The sequence below is a fragment of the Colletotrichum abscissum genome, assembly GCF_030869225.1.
Source record: "Colletotrichum abscissum strain IMI 504890 chromosome Unknown Scaffold_2.1, whole genome shotgun sequence".
In the NCBI taxonomy this organism is placed as follows: domain Eukaryota; kingdom Fungi; phylum Ascomycota; class Sordariomycetes; order Glomerellales; family Glomerellaceae; genus Colletotrichum; species Colletotrichum abscissum.
Genome location: NW_026850098.1, coordinates 1,925,098 through 1,940,506, shown reverse-complemented (window position 1 = coordinate 1,940,506; position 15,409 = coordinate 1,925,098). Strand labels below are relative to the sequence as shown.

Genomic DNA, 15,409 nt, shown 5'->3' with positions numbered 1-15,409 from the left:
GCGAAAACGAGCTAGGTATCCGTTGAAGGGTGGGATCATAGTCATACTCATACACCACAGGTTCATGGACCATGGACCACGGAGGGGATGGATGTACACCCGACTACTTCCTAGACGCGGGATGGGAGGGGACTGGTGCTACGAGTACAAGTTCTGGTCTGAACTGCTGCGACTGCGACTGGAACTGGACGCGCATCAACAAGTAGCAACATCCCAGGCCAAGTATAGCCACCCGCTGTCCGGCGTCTACCTCGGACAGGAAAGACCATTCGCTCACTCTCCCCGTCTGCATTACCTTCCCTGGACAGTAACAGTAACGAGACGCCCGAAACCCCCGGTGGGAAAGAGCCCAGGAACGAACACCGGTGGCGGCGCAGACTGGCAGTGTGCGACCTGGACTTGTGTGACAACCGGTGGCTTGGGTTGGGGAAGAGGGAGTGTGCGGGCTGCGCGCGCAGTCAATTCGGTGCAATGCCCAGCCCGATCCAGGTTTCCGAAGATTTATCCCTCCGAATGGGCGCATGTATCCGTACTTAGTCTTGCTTCAAGCTGTCTGCGTGCTGATCTGCCTGTATAACTCTTCAATATCGAGTCATCTGCTCTGTGGTATTCTCGACTGAACAATGTGATGATGTTGCCGTATTCCGAACAATTAAGATTGGAAGCCAGGACCCTTGGAGACAAGGTACTGCTATCGTTATCATGCTTATCTGGCGCTGCGCCAACGACCCTTCCTCTTCTTGCCTCGCCTCGCCTCGACTGCGGACTCGGCGCGTTCGCAAACTTGGCGTATCTCTCTTCACCTCGGTCTGCACTAGCACACGTTTGCCTTGGCGTTGAAGAATTGTCTTGTTTGTTCTAGCAGCGGCATGACGAGGTGTACAAGTACAAGTAGCAAACGTTCTCTGTAAGCTAAGGTAATTAGCAGCTCGCTACATACCCAGGTGAGGCGAGAGATCAACGACATATCGCGCCAGGGAAATTGAGACACCGATAACCCTGACAAGTCGGTTGGATGGTCTGCTGGGCCTATTGAGTCGGCTGCCATGTTTCCAAGCTTGCCAAAGACATCTGTTCGGTATTGTATCGCTTGAGCTGAAGCTTCACACAGCAACAAAACATCAACACAATGGAAGAGGAGAGGACCCCGGTAGGCCTGGTAAAGTAGATAAGGTTGCGACGGACCCTGCGTCCGGAATGCAGTGAGGTCGTACAAGCACAATGCCCGACTGACAAGAAACATGCAGGAAGAAACACACTCGTGGTGCTGCTGCTGCTGAATGATTGATGGATCGAGTTGGAGGGGGACGGTGCTCTACTGTGTGGGTGGGCAGGAACCTCACCACCTCACCTTCCGTTGTGTGCCCGGTGAGAAGGAAGGCAAATCTTACTTATGGTACCATCACCGCCAAAAGATGGGAAATGGCGTTTCCCAGGTCCCCCCTCCCCCTCACCCCCTCCATCCATCGGTACGTACCTGCCTGAACATTTTCGCATCGCATCGTCTTCGCCCACCTCATTCGGAATGTCTGGTGGGGTCCAAGTACAGTCAAGCGGGGCCGAAAGCCAAAAGGTACCTTATCAATCTGCCCCTCCATCAAAGGTACCATTTCGATGGATACTTTCAAGAGGCAAGTTTGACTTGCGACAAGTACCCAGCTGTACCTTGCCGAGCTCTCGCACACACTTTTCTCCATCGGAGTGATGAGATTTTCAAACAGACGAAAAGAGTCTTCCGTCCTGCTTCTCTGCTCAGCTTTGGCTCAGAGCTGGATCGCTACCTGGCCAAAGCAAGACGGACGGCATCTCGGAACGAAGCGTTTGATGCCTGTCTATTCGACTGTCGCGGCATCAGCCTTGCACGACGGATAGCTCCCTTATTGCAAGTGAAGAGAGTATCTGAATAGGCCACCAAAGCTTTCTCGAGACAGCTCAAGCTCGTCTGCACTGAGACATGGAAACGGCTTAACGTGGTGAGAGACTTTTCCCCCCTCCAGCCCCGCGGTTACCCCCTTCCGTACCTTGGCGTCGCCTGTCTCAAGTACGGAGGTATTGACGTAAAACATGTGAAGTGACAAGCAGGTTGGCAGGAGTCAGTACACGGAGAAATGCAGAGATCGAGGTACTTGATAACATGGCAGGCCTTGTACTTTGCTTCTAGTGCTCCGAGAATGCTTCGTGTTCCATATATTGAGGATCCACTGGACCGGGCCGCAGACGCTTCTTGAGGCCAGCAACGCGGCAATTAGAAGCATGCTGCGTGCCATGGCAGCCAGAAGAAGTTCAAGGGTCAAATAGGCTGAACAGGCGGTGCAAGCCAGCCATCCGAGGAGCGCAATCGGCAGCCCTGAGGCGCTTATTCGACATTTCGCTCATGATCTTGGTCATTGAAGCAGGAGATTCAATACAAGTTCAGGGGACCAGTTGTCACACAGCAACTCAAGCTCGAACGACAACAAGACCCATTCGTCAGGCGTCAGTTCGAAGTCCCTCAAGTAAAAAGACCCCGTGCAACTCCAGCGGTTTCTCGTCGAAGAAGGAAAGTTCTGGTAGGGCAGGGCTTCTTACGTCAGGGCAATATTCGCTCGCCTCTGCCCCTCATCTCTCACTCTATCACGGAAGGCGAATCGCATGACCCCGCCAGTTGCGGAAAGATTGCGGATACTCTTTGGGGCTTTTCTGCAACGACGGCAGCTGCAGAGAATCATTCTTTCACTCGGCGGCATATACTGTGCAGTAAGTGCGCCTGGCTTCTCAGGTCCCCAGACTTGGCCAGGGCGTCATCCAGGATGAGACGCTGCGCTTGCCCCGAGGCGTGCATCCAGAACTGCAGTTGATTTGGTCAAGTTCTAATTAGGATTAGCCCCTTCTGCTCGTTGACGATTCATCGCTTGATAGCTCCATCTTCAACAACACCACGGCCATCTCTGGCGTTGACTCGCTAAGCTTGTTCAGTCTAGCTTGATGCAAAACGGCCATGCATCCCGATGTTGACATTTCCAATTTGCTTTTCGCCGACAGGAATTTGCCTAGTCGTACTACCAATACCATTCACCAAGCAGCTAGAGCGAGCACAGGCACAGGCACGGAAGAGTCTTATGGGAACACAAAAAGGCACAGGCACATGCGTCTGACTGCAGAACTGCAAGGGCAGCAAGCAGCTTACCAGGCGTGCTAGGGTAACGGAAGACTAAGGGCTGACAGGCAGGCCAGTCACCAAGCCACCGCATCGCGGAAAATCCAAACACAACTACGAGGCTTCATTCTCACCACCATAACCACGTGTTATTGGTGATGGTGTTCGCGTACATCGTGGCTGAGCTTCCTGTCCTCGCCATACCCACGTTGGGGAGCAGGTGCAAGGCCCGGCCAAAACTCCGCAGAGACCAGAGACAAGCGAACAAACTAAATAAGATTCGCACAGATTTCGTTCGTGCCGCATGTGCGCATCTCGTCAGCGACAAGCGTGTCGACATTTAGACCCTGTACAACTGGACAGTTTTGCCTCGCCAGACGCACATCGATACGTAAGAAGAAAGAGGGAATAAACAAGAGACGTGAGACCTTTTCTGGGTATCACATCCTTGCAGCCCATCTCTCTCCCACCAACCCCATACTCTGAATTCCGACTGAGTGACTGGCGGTTGCTACTCCGTACACAGTAGATCGACTGCGACCAAGATATGGTATGGCATCCCACGCTTTCAACCTCGCATCGCCGCGTCGGTCCTCCGAACGATGGCCCCTCCCGGCGGATATCCACAATGGGATCGCCCCGCGTAACGACATGTCACAAGCAGCTGGCGGCTGGCCCCTTCTCGCAGTCTCTCTCTTCAGCCTCGAACTCCGAGGCTCTTAGACCGAGCGTAACATCCATCACGTCGTCCAAGAAAAAAAAAATCTCTTTTTAACCCCTCGTTCTTCATGCCCTGCAACCCGAACCGCACCGCATCGGTCTCGCATCGGCCCTCTTGCCCAGGTTTGCATGGTCCGGCCCCTCCCCTCAGTTTTCAGTTTTCTCCAGTTTAGGAACCGTCGCCATTCCTTGCGCAGCGATCAAATGTACAGCACGGCAAGGCAAGGCAGAGGCACTTACTCGGCACGGACATGGACATCCTTCATCGTCTGAAGATCTTGCCCTTGAAACACTGTCAGATGTATTGTGTCCCCGTTCTATTAGCTCGGGAACCGCATGCATCTAGGACACAACCCATCCAAGGTTTATCGAACCATTGATGATGACACTCTGCCTTAGCTGGCCCGCTTCTCTGCCGCTGAGACCCTAGAGTTGCATCTTCCCCATTTTCCAGTGACTTGCTTCCAGAAGCCTGCTACGAAGTTGTTGTCAGCATTCGCCTTCCAAACCTTCAGCGCAGACTACGGGTGTAACTCAATACAGCTGTCTGTGAATATTATCAACTTAGCATGCTCACTCTGGCACATACGACCATACCCATTGGAAAACTCGGGATCCCGTCCGCTCTCCCATAGATAAGCCAATGAGGGCCGGATTAGTAGTTGGGTCGGTGACGACCAGCGAATACCTGGTGTTGTATGTTTTTGACGTTTTGACCTGTTCTTGCGGGGCATCTCTTTTAAGGCAGTGTTGTCCCCTCCCTAATCAGCAAATCTTACCTCACATCTCATTGCATTTTCCGCACATACTCTGCCCAGTCCTTCAGGCTTCATTAATGAACTTCGTCGGGAGTAGTGTGAATGTATATTTTCTACTTATCTCGAAGACCCAGAATAGTCCAACTTGGAATGATGGTAGCGCTTGATTGACTTACAAGATTCACGCTCTCCGCTGCTCCCCACGACTGAAATCCCCTTTTGATTCACCTTTGGCAGTATTGTCATGCTTGATAACCCTATATCTAGCATCCTCAGTCTCAAGCCTCCCATGCAGACTTTCCGCAAGCTTCTCTAGCTCCTCGCTCGATGGCGCTCCCTCCACGTAAATCTCGTCTCCCTCCCAGCCACTCAGAGGATAGAACAGTAGAACGATAAGCGAACCCTTCAGTAACGGCATCTGTCTGGTTAAGACGACATCCGCGAGAAATCGGCCCAGTTCAAGCACTCTTACTGCCACGGGGGCAGCGAACTTCGCCCGTCGCATTGCGGTTGTCCCCGAGCTCGCTGCTGCGCGCTGTGGACCGCATCTTGATCCCTTCATGAGATTAAGGATGTCAGCCCGGTACAGTAGGTGCTGCATATGCGTCGATCAGTTCGCCGTCGCTTTGTTGGTGGCTCGGTTTCCTGGGCGTTCTCCGTGCTCAGTCTTGAGGATATACTATAGTAAGCTGGGCTAGCCGGTCGTCACTGTCCTCGTGATGTGTCCGTCTCTCCCGGTCGAATGCCTCGAAGACGTCGGCATCGTAGGGGTTGTTCTTGTCAGTGGCAATCCTCTCGTGGAACTGAAGGACGGGTCCGGCAACTGCGGCGACTGCGATATCCCACTATCAATCCGAAGTGGGTGGCTTCGACAGACTGGCATCCGGGGATGATTGCTGACGCTCCGGCTTCTTCGTTATCGGCACATGGGCGTTACTATAGAGTAGACGATCAACGTCATGGCAAAATATTTCAGTAGATAGAGGCGTAGGCAGAGTTGTCCATTGATATTCGCATATCACTCGGAGTCAGCTGGTCATCTCATATAGCGTCCTCACGATAAATCAGCTCGTCTACGTGTTGTCGATAGGAATCCAGGAGATATTGTTCTTGCCGTTATTGATACTCCATCCTCATCATATGGCCGACGTCTGAATATAGAAGGGTCCCAGATCCTGTAAGAAACGCGGACTACGTGTGATTATAAAGCTCGGAACGAGACAGCAGCCTGGTAGGAATTACACAAGTCGGCCAAGCAATGCCATGATACACTGGTCCCAAGCTATATAAGCTTCGGTTAAAAATCAGGTCATTATGCACATTGCTACAGTTGAGCCCAATGTCGCCGTCTAAATATCGACTCAACATTACGAGAGAACAGACTAAGCTTACGTATATACGAAAGGGTCGTTCACGCACGAGACGACGGAGATATGTTCAAGCCTTCTCATGACAAATATAACATTGCGAATTGTTACAAAGACTTCTGTCAATTTATCTCACAAAGCTCCTTTCTTTCATCAATGTATCGTACCTCTCAACAACAGATGTGTGATACGGAATGCATATCCCCTCACTATGTAGTCTGCTTGCTTGCTATTAGTTATAAGTTGGTCGATGAGCTTCCCGCTATTTTGGATTCTGTTAGGCACTTGTTCCGACTAGACCTGCCTCATATTACAAGGAACAAGTTGCGCGGGCCTGAAGACTACGGTCTGTATTTACAATGGGTCTAAGAAGCCTGATGAAGATTACACAAGCTGGTAATCGGTGACAAAACTCACCATCTTCTCCAAGTGACACCTCAGCAAGCAAACGTATGGACGCGAGAGAAGTACTATGGGGCCGATAGGCTCAGAATCGAATAGATTTCTGGAGACCCTTGGCTCATGGCCTAATTCTATGTTAAGCTCGTGCTAGTTGAGATACGGTGAGGAATCCCTTGAAAGCAGAGATCTGACGACCATGTTTCGCAGCCTTTGCCCTTATCCCTTTCTTTTAGGCTTGAGGTGGAGAAATCAGACGATGATTCCTAAGTAGAGTCATTGAAGCTCTTTGCACCGCATAAGTATAGAGACGGTCAGAAGAAGTGGCAAGACGAACATTGATCCACGGTGGAGCCGGAAGTGATAAACCCAGTTTATGAAGGTCGTCTGCAACTTCACTTGAAAGGACATATTGAACGATTTACTTACTCGCATCTTCCGAATGCCGCTGCGGGATCGAGAAACGTGGTCTACTTCTGAATACGGCCTGACAGAAATGCTCTGCGATATTTACGTACAGTAATGCCTAAAGAAGGGGCAAGTTCTGAAGTTTTGATGATTTCAGTAGAATGCTGCCGGCAGAATGAGTGTTCTCTGATCAATGAAGATATCTTCAGGCTAGCCGGATGCGCCCACCCTACGAGGCAGGATTCAGAGGAGACGAGAATGCTCGAGCAACCAGTTTGTGCCTTTAGAGTCCAGATCGACTAAGCTGATGAAGCGACTGAGCACACAGTCGTCAGTTGTTGATGGCAGCCATTGTGGTGCTAGTCCAGACGCGAGCAGGTACGAGGGTTTCTAAGTCTGGCCAACGTTGACAATATCATTTACTTTGCTCAATGGCCTAGATGGTTCGTTGACAATCACAATCTCATTGTATCTTTCTTTATGGCTTGTTTATTCGCCTATTGTTCTACGCTAGAAGATGGACATTAATCATGCATTTCTTTCTAGGCTCGATGAAATCAGAATGAAACCCTTTGAAGATGTAACGCTATGACATGGGATCGCAGTTCTCCTCCAGATCTCCCCATCTAAACCGGCCGCCCGGACGCCGGTTAATGCAAAAGAAGAAGTATACAGAAACGGCAAAGAAACAAACGCCTCAAATACATTGTGATGCAGGGTTCCAGCTTTCTCAAACCTCCACTGGAGTACCGTAACCCGAGTCTCGCTTTTGCGTGACATCCTCAGCCCCGTGCTCGGCCTTGGCCCCCGAGACCACGACCGGCTCCTCCGCAGTCTTCTTCTCCGAACCCTTGGCGGGGGCCTCCGATTCCGAGCCGGAGCCAGAATCCGAGTAGGAAGAAGATGAATCAGAAGAAGCCGCCTCCTTGTTCTTATTTCGCTTACTCTTCTTGTTCTTCTTCTCCGCCTTACGCTTCTTCTCCCTCTCCTCCTTACGCTTCTCCTTGGCCTCCTTCCCCTTCTCCTCATCCTCCTCCTTGCGCTTCTTCTCCTCTTCTTCTTTCTGCTTGGCCTCGGCCGCCCGCTTCTCCTCGGCGGCCTTGAGCTCCTTTTCCTTCTTCTCCTTGCGCGTCTCCGTCACCCACTCCGCCGCGCCCGCGACCGCGGCCTCGGCGCTGCGCTTGTGCTTCATGAGGTACCCCTGAATCTCGGCCGGGCTGAACTCGTGCGCGGGGATGCGGGCGACGAAAGTCTCGGAGAGGGCCTCGACGGCGGCTACGATCTCTGCGGTGCGGGCGGCGGCTTGCTCGGCAAGCTTTTTCTTCTTCTCGTCGTCGTCGTCCTCAAGAGCGTCGCCGATCAGTTGCTTGTGCTCCTGGAGGGGCTGCGCGGCAATGTCCTCGTCGCCCTCGAGGGGTGCGTAGATGGCACGGAAGATGGCACCAATGATTTCGCCGTCGGCCAAGGTGAACTTTACAATCTGGTCGACGCGGCCCGGTCGGATGAGGGCCTTGTCGAGCTTCTCGACGTGGTTGGTGGTCATGATCAGGACGCGGCCCTCCTGGCTGGCGACGCCGTCGAGGATGTTGAGCAGACCGGATAGTGAGAGGCGGCCGCTGGTGTTGTTGGCCCCGTTGCCTACGGTCAGTTGGCCGGGCACCATGTCGCCGCTTCCGTCCTTGGCGTCTGCGGCATCGCTACCGGTTCCTGTGCCATTCTCGCGGGTGTGCGTCAGGCCGGCGGTGTCAATGTCCTCCAGGAGGACCACGCACCGCCGGGGCAGCTCGGCGAACAGGGTAGCCAGGTTCTCCTCGTTGGCCGAGATGGAGCTCAGGCTCACGATGTAGATGCGCATCTTGAAGAAGCCGGCCAGGGCGAGCGAGAGCGAGGACTTGCCGGTGCCGGGGGGACCCGTCAGGAGGTAACCCCGGCGCCAGGGGATGCCGCGGTTGGAGTACCACTTGCGAGTCACGGGGGAGAGGTAGTCGGCGACGTCGTCGACGAGCTCCTTCTTGGTCTTCTCGTTGAGAATGACGGTCGAGAAAGGCCGGGAAGTGCGGGCCATGCATCGCTGCCACGTAGGCTCCGTGGTGCCGGCGCGGGTGCTCCCACGGTAGATCATAGTCTTTTGCGAGTCCTTCTTGAGGTACTCGGCGCGGGCCTCCTGGAGGAGCTCCTTGAGGACCCAGGGGTTGCGGCCGAAGCACGAGAGGCTAATCTCCTCGCGCTCGCTGACGACGAGGTAGGAGGCCTGCTCGCGGTTCTGGCTGCGCTTGAAGAGGAGAAGGTGACCGCGGTACCAGAACGAGTGGCTGCCGAAGCTGGGGGTGTAGGCGAGGGGCTTCTTCTTCTGGCCCGAGATCTCGACGAGGCCGCCGTCGGAGGACTCGTCCGACTCCTCCTCCTCGTCGTCCCAGCGCCAGAGGAACCAGGAACGGGAGCTTAGGTTGGTGTTGACAACGAAACGCCGCGAGTTCTTGGCAAACTTTTGGGCGGCGACCCAGGACATGAGGATGTTGTAGATCTCGTCGTCGGTGCGGACTTCGACTGTCGACATGAGGTGCTTCTCAACCTTTTCCCAGAGGTACTCGCTAAAGTACCTCCAGGCAAAGGTGGCGCCGCCGCAGAGGATCACTAGGGGGATATAGACATTTAGGTCGATTCCGAGGTACTTCTGGAAGGCTGTTGTGAAAACGCTGAAGCCTGGGAAGAAGAAGTCCAGCAGTGCCAGTTGAGGAGGAGGCTGAGCCGTGCTGGATGAGGTGTTGATGGGGTCGGCGTAGCCGGTATCTGTGATTGTGTCCATTGTCTGTAAAAGCTGAGAAAATGAGGCCAGCTCGAGGGGAAACAATGTGAGTCTATGTTATACAATCGGTCTGGTTGGGTTGAGATATCTCGTTGATGATAAGAGGTAAGACAGTTGAGATGCTTCCTCTTGTATAGTATGGAGTAGAAAGACAAGGAGATGTCGAACTAGTGAAGTGTGTGAAATCTCTAAGTCTTGAATGTGCGAGACGTTTGCTATTTTATATAGTCGAACTACAGAAGAAGATACACACCCATTCACTGGGGAGGCAACCACGTCAACGAGGCGTTCGTGATCACAAGTCTAGCCGGTTAGGCAGGGGTTTTGCAACCACCACATCCAATATGCGGGTAAGTTCGCCGGAACCCATCATACACCAATGAGCATAGCCGGCCCAGTAGATTCGGGTCGTCAGCATATGGGAATTTGAGATGGGTCGCTGAGGCCGCCTGTAACAGAGAAGGCGTGAAAAGCTTGGTTTGAGTCACTCCGGCTGCGCTAGGATAGCGGTGAGGTAGGGAAAGTCGTGAAAGCAAGTCCTGCTATAACCTTGAGGGTATTTTTTGCTGGGGAATAAGGAGTTAGGACTTGACGCTAAATGCTAGGCAACATTTGCTGCCTGCGGCTAAGGACTACTACTACGTATTGGGACTTGTAAGGCTGAGTGATGAACATAGAACCTGGTCCGGGGGAAGAAACCCCAGGGCTCTCTTGGATGGCCGGAAATGCGCGGCCCAAGGTCTTAGGTAGATATGGACGAGCCACTAAGGTTTCCGGAATGAGATCTGGGCTAAGTAAGACAGCTACGTTGGTGTTTCTATGCAGTCATCAAAAGTATGGGGATAGATGAGTGGTTCAAGTGAAGGTGGTCCTCGTGAGCCAATGGGGAGAGAAGTGTAGGGAGTGAGACCTGTGTCTACGACAAAACGAAATCGCTTGAATTGGGTTAAACAGGCGTTGATTGGCTTGCGAAACGAGCCTTCCACAATGATACCTACCTAGTACCATGCTGCGGTAGCTTTCCTGCACGACAGATCAAAAGTGGCGGAGGCCGAGGGTCATTTTTTCTCTATGCAAGTACTGCAGTATACGATCTGCCAACTGAGGAAAAACAGGATATCCACTATTCAGAATACTACTACATTGCGGCTGAGAAGCAATTGCTGCACAAGTTGCATAGTCGGAGACGCAGGATCAAGACAATTTGGACGCGGTGCTCCGTGAAATGCGTGGATTGAGGCCAACTGTGAAGTCTGTGTGTGGCTGTGGTCTAGACTCCAAAGAGCCGAGGAACAGCGCAGAAATGCTCAGCCACACACTCGAGCTTTAGCTACAGCGGCTTCCCCGAATGACGCAGGACCGGTAGGTATCCGCATCGAGGCCGTTTTCCTCACCTTTAGTTCCGTCTGCCGGTAATATAATCCATCAGGAGTTTGCTTAAGATGATATCACTGCAGGCATGTCGCCGTTGTGAATACTCCAATTTAAGCTGTGATCAATGATCCATTGTGTACGTCAGTCTCGATTGTCCAGGGCCACCATTGGTCTCGACTCTGGAAATTGCTCCTATTGAGGTATATCAAGATGCACGTCAGAAGGGGGTTGGAAAAAAAAAAAAAGAGCAGATAGTAAACAGAGTCGCCGCCAATTGGGCGTGGGCATTTTCAAGCATTGTTGCAGCCAAGCGAATAAACACATCAGTATTATAATCTTATTCTCTCGTGATATCATCAACAATAAAGCAAGATACAGACATCATAATTCATTATATGCCCTCCCCAATTTCCTTGAAGGTTCTGTTCTCTCCCTTCGAAAAATGTTCTGGGTACAATCGGAGGGGAAGGGGATTCTGGTAGTTTGTATGTGTGAGAGTGTGTTTTTGTTGTCAAACGCCAACATCGATCATCAATCGAAGTCCAAAAGTAAAAAGAACAAACCGCCTGCCCGTATGTCCGTACAAGAATCGTAACCAAGTAAGAAAGAACACACAGCCTCTCAGAGACTAGGGAAACAGACTCAATCTTCCCAATCATCGTACTTGCCAGGGTTGCCAGGGAAGTGAGAACCACCACCACCACCGCCTCCGGCACTGAGATCCACAAAACCGGGATCACCGCCGCCGCCGAAAGCTGCCGCGGGAGGAGGCTGGTGATACCCAGGATCTACATCGAAAAAGGCAGGCTCATCATCGTACATGGGGAACCCGGGTCCGGGAGCCATACCGGGTGGAGGCGGAGGCGGCGGGTGGTTGAACGGAGGAGGGGGAGGAGGAGGAGGCTGATACGACACGGGCGGCACCGGGAACCGATGCCGGCCTCCGCCCGAACCCCGCTGCTCCCTCCGGAGCCGACCGCTCGATCGGCTACTAGAGCGGGACGCGATCTCGGAGATGCTGTCGTCCCATTTGGGGCTGACCCAGGCGTAGGAGATATACGACGCGTCGCTGTACACGCTGCCGCCGCCGTCGTCGTAGTCCCAGTCCTCTTCGTAGTCGCAGACTTTAGTCTTTCGCAGGGCCAATTGCTTTCCGGGGGGAGCGCCCGTCGTCCACTTCATAAAGGAGACGGTCCAGTGGTCGCTCTTGATGTTGGAGTGGGATGTCTGGGACGATCTGGACTTTTTGGAACCGCCCGAGCTGGAGGATGATCTGGAGGACGACCGGGAGGAGCTCCCGGATGAGTAGCTCGATACGGAAGCTGCGTCGTCAAAGCGGTGGTGCTGATGTTGATGAGCCATGGCTGATGTGCGTTTTGGGAATGACGGGTAAAGCTGAATTGGGTTGTTTGAGCGAATGGGTTGCAAGAAGCAGCAAGCAACAGAAGCAATAGCACAAGCTTTGTGTATAGAGAGATGCGAAGAGATGAAGGAACACCCCTGGTATGATACAGCAGAACTTGGGAACAAGTTGCCTGGGACGGTACCCTTACTGGTCAAGTACGCAGCAGGAGAGTTTTGCTTCACCACCGAAGAAGAGACGGAGCAGACAACGACAAGCGAGCTTTGCACAGACAGTCGTCCGGGATGGGGCTTGATCAAATACTTATTGCACTCGGCGACGGGGGCATTGCAGGCAGCGTCGGTTGAGCAATGCCTACACAGGTCGTGAAGGAAGCTACCTACATGTTTGGTCAGCGTTGCTCGCCTCGTCTCATTGCTAGTGTCTGGAGCAAGAGAGCAATGGCTGCATGCAAGCTCGAGCTCATGCACGATGCAAAGTGCAAAGGCAAGGGGACTGGTCCGTAAAGTGCATGTCTCGTCTCTTTCACCTTGGCAACCAAGACGAAGAAGAAAAGTACCCCTTTACCCTATCGCCAAACACCGAGTACCAGTAGTGTCCGAGTATCGACATAGGAAGAAGGCTATGAGATGGCGTCTCATGCGGGGTAGTAGGTATGTACCTCCAACCCTCACAGCCCACCTGGGCACCCTCCTTGGGATGCAGAAAGAAGCACTTCTTCCTCCGCCCTGCTTCCACGGCAGCCCTGCACACACACACAATTAACCCATTCACCGTGTTTCACGCCGATCTTTCGAGACAACTCAAAGCGCACCGAAAAGAACCACGTTCCGGCTTCTGGTGGCACCAGAATTGCCTACCCGTACTGTAGGCAAGGCAGCTATCCATTGCCGAGTGGCACAACTCAGCGCATATGCGAGACCAGATGCCTGCACAATGGTGTAAGGGGATGACAGACCCGAACGAGAGAACGAGAAAGCGCAAAAAAGATGTACGGATAACATGAGGGGGAAAAGAAACGGATGATCTGCCCTACTCACTGCCAGTCCGCGATTGGAACATATGGAGTCACACCACTGCAACTAATACGATGCAGTACCAGACTCAGCAACTAGAGTGAAATCGATCAAGCTTGTTGCCGGTCAAGTTGTTGGCTTCGAGAGCAATCTAGGCCAAGTAGCACGTTGCCTATCGAGAAGAATGCAATCCTACGGTCATCAACTCGACTGCCGTTGACCGTAACCAACATCTATTGGGATATCCGGCGATGTGGAGTAGAAAATGAGGCTGCAAATGCAGAGGAAAGGAAGAACAGGCAACCAACGAAACCTGTCCGCATCAGGCGACCCCTGGGGCCAACAACGTGAAGCACTTGCAGCTATTGCTCACCAGGGGGTTGAGGAGGGGGATGACTGGATGAAAATGGGGCTGCTCATCGAGTGATCAGAGCCACTCGGCCGCACATATCTCTTAACGTGCAGTAGCCGCGAACCACCCCAACCATACAAAACAGGTCACAGCAACCCTTTCTCTGTCGCCTCGATCCACGTAGGAATGAGAATGCAGACGCCTAGCCCGCAGGTAGTCAACTAAGGCCAATTTTGGGACTGGTCGCTTTCTTCTTCTAAGCAGGCTAGCTGAAAGGCATCGCCATTCTTGAACTCTGTCTGGTGGATGGGATCGTTCAAAAAAGATGCCATACTGGTGAGGAGGTTACACCGAAATCATGGGACGAGCACGGAGGGAGATGTGACCTGTAGCATAGCCGAAGCTACACCCATCCGTCCAAAGCAAGAGGAGACTACCGATGGCGTTGACCACTGCTGAGCATACCCGGCGACAAATCCTACGCTGAGGTGGGCTGAAGAGCTCCGGGCGGTCGCAGCGGGCGGGCCTATGGCTGCTTACATGGTCCGGGGTCGGCTCCGAGAGACAGATGATGGGATGATGCATTCGTATGCGGGTGCCAGGACTGATGAGACGCAGGCTGGTAGGCATCCATCTCGCAGTATGCCGGAGTGTTTTGCGACTTCGACTCTGACTCTGTGCCTGCATGGGTGCCTCACCTGTTGGTCGCAAGAGCTGCACACCGAAGGTTGCCGCAAGGCGTGACTGGCCCAGCCAAGAACGGCGATTGAGGGAGAAAAGCAGCGTTGAGAAGGGTCGAGCGCCTGAAGGGTTGGTTGATTGGAAAGCCCGCGGGCTTGGTTACCTTGGCTTGCAAATTGCTCGGAGCCGCATAGTCGAACAGGTACAAGTAACTAGAAACAGAAAAGGAGTAAGTATCGCAAACGGGGATGCGCCCTTTGGCGTTGCTGAGGGTAACGAGGAAGAAGACGCGCATGGTCGTGGGATGTTCGTCAACTCGGATAAGTTATAGTTGTCTATGAATGTGTGATGTCGTATCTGTAATCTAGGATATTAATGGCGATAGACAACTGTCCCAGGACTGCACTTGTATGTCTCTTGTTATGGACACAGCGCTGGCCGTTCTGAACGTTGCATACGGCGCAACGTGAATACGATACGGGCATCAACTGATAGTAGAGGAGACGAAGAGCGGAGGGACCAACTGTATCACGGAAGTCGAGGTGAAGTCATCAAGCATCCCGGGTGACGGGGAAGTCGGGGGCTTTCCGTTGGCAAGGAACCGTATCCACAATCCGCAAGCCAAGGGCTTGAAGAGGCGCCCATGGCACATGGTCGCCGTCAGCGGCGCCGGTCGAGACCAGGAATAGTGGCCCTGGTATCCATAAGCGTGAGTAAACGGCAGCACAGAGGAAAGCTCTGATAGCAAGAGGCCAAGTGGTTAAAGACTCTGCCGTCGTTGGTCGATAAAGATATCGTAGCTACTCCGTAGTACGAATGGTCAATAATAATCAATATCTGTCTGGTACCCGCAGTTTCTCAGTGGCAATAGAAAAGTGCGAGTCAGCGTTGCAAACTGATGGGTCACTCAGTGTCCGGGACAGATTGGCAAGATGGGGTTGTTGACACGGCCATGCTTGACAAGAAATGCTGAGATCAACTCGGGTTTCCCAACAGACTAATGTAAACAGGCAAACAACTTAAACAAGG

The 15,409-nt window shown here is 52.9% G+C and overlaps 4 protein-coding genes across 4 annotated transcripts; all 4 read right to left on the bottom strand.

Annotated features, from left to right (window-relative positions):
- Positions 1–1,877: 1,877 nt before the first annotated feature.
- Positions 1,878–2,267, bottom strand: CABS01_01287 (uncharacterized protein; the record flags this gene model as incomplete). Its single annotated transcript, XM_060534667.1, has 2 exons — positions 1,878–1,991; positions 2,103–2,267. 2 exons carry the CDS (start codon positions 2,265–2,267, stop codon positions 1,878–1,880), a joined length of 279 nt encoding a protein of 92 aa, XP_060401745.1.
- A 2,528-nt stretch (positions 2,268–4,795) lies between these two features.
- CABS01_01286 (uncharacterized protein) lies at positions 4,796–5,119 on the bottom strand (the record flags this gene model as incomplete). The annotated part of the gene is made up of 1 exon (XM_060534666.1): positions 4,796–5,119. One exon carries the CDS (start codon positions 5,117–5,119, stop codon positions 4,796–4,798), a length of 324 nt encoding a protein of 107 aa, XP_060401744.1.
- A 2,399-nt stretch (positions 5,120–7,518) lies between these two features.
- CABS01_01285 (uncharacterized protein) lies at positions 7,519–9,594 on the bottom strand (the record flags this gene model as incomplete). The annotated part of the gene is made up of 1 exon (XM_060534665.1): positions 7,519–9,594. One exon carries the CDS (start codon positions 9,592–9,594, stop codon positions 7,519–7,521), a length of 2,076 nt encoding a protein of 691 aa, XP_060401743.1.
- Positions 9,595–11,610: 2,016 nt separating this feature from the next.
- Positions 11,611–12,330, bottom strand: CABS01_01284 (uncharacterized protein; the record flags this gene model as incomplete). The annotated part of the gene is made up of 1 exon (XM_060534664.1): positions 11,611–12,330. The coding sequence occupies one exon, from the start codon at positions 12,328–12,330 to the stop codon at positions 11,611–11,613; it is 720 nt and encodes a 239-aa protein (XP_060401742.1).
- Positions 12,331–15,409: the final 3,079 nt, after the last annotated feature.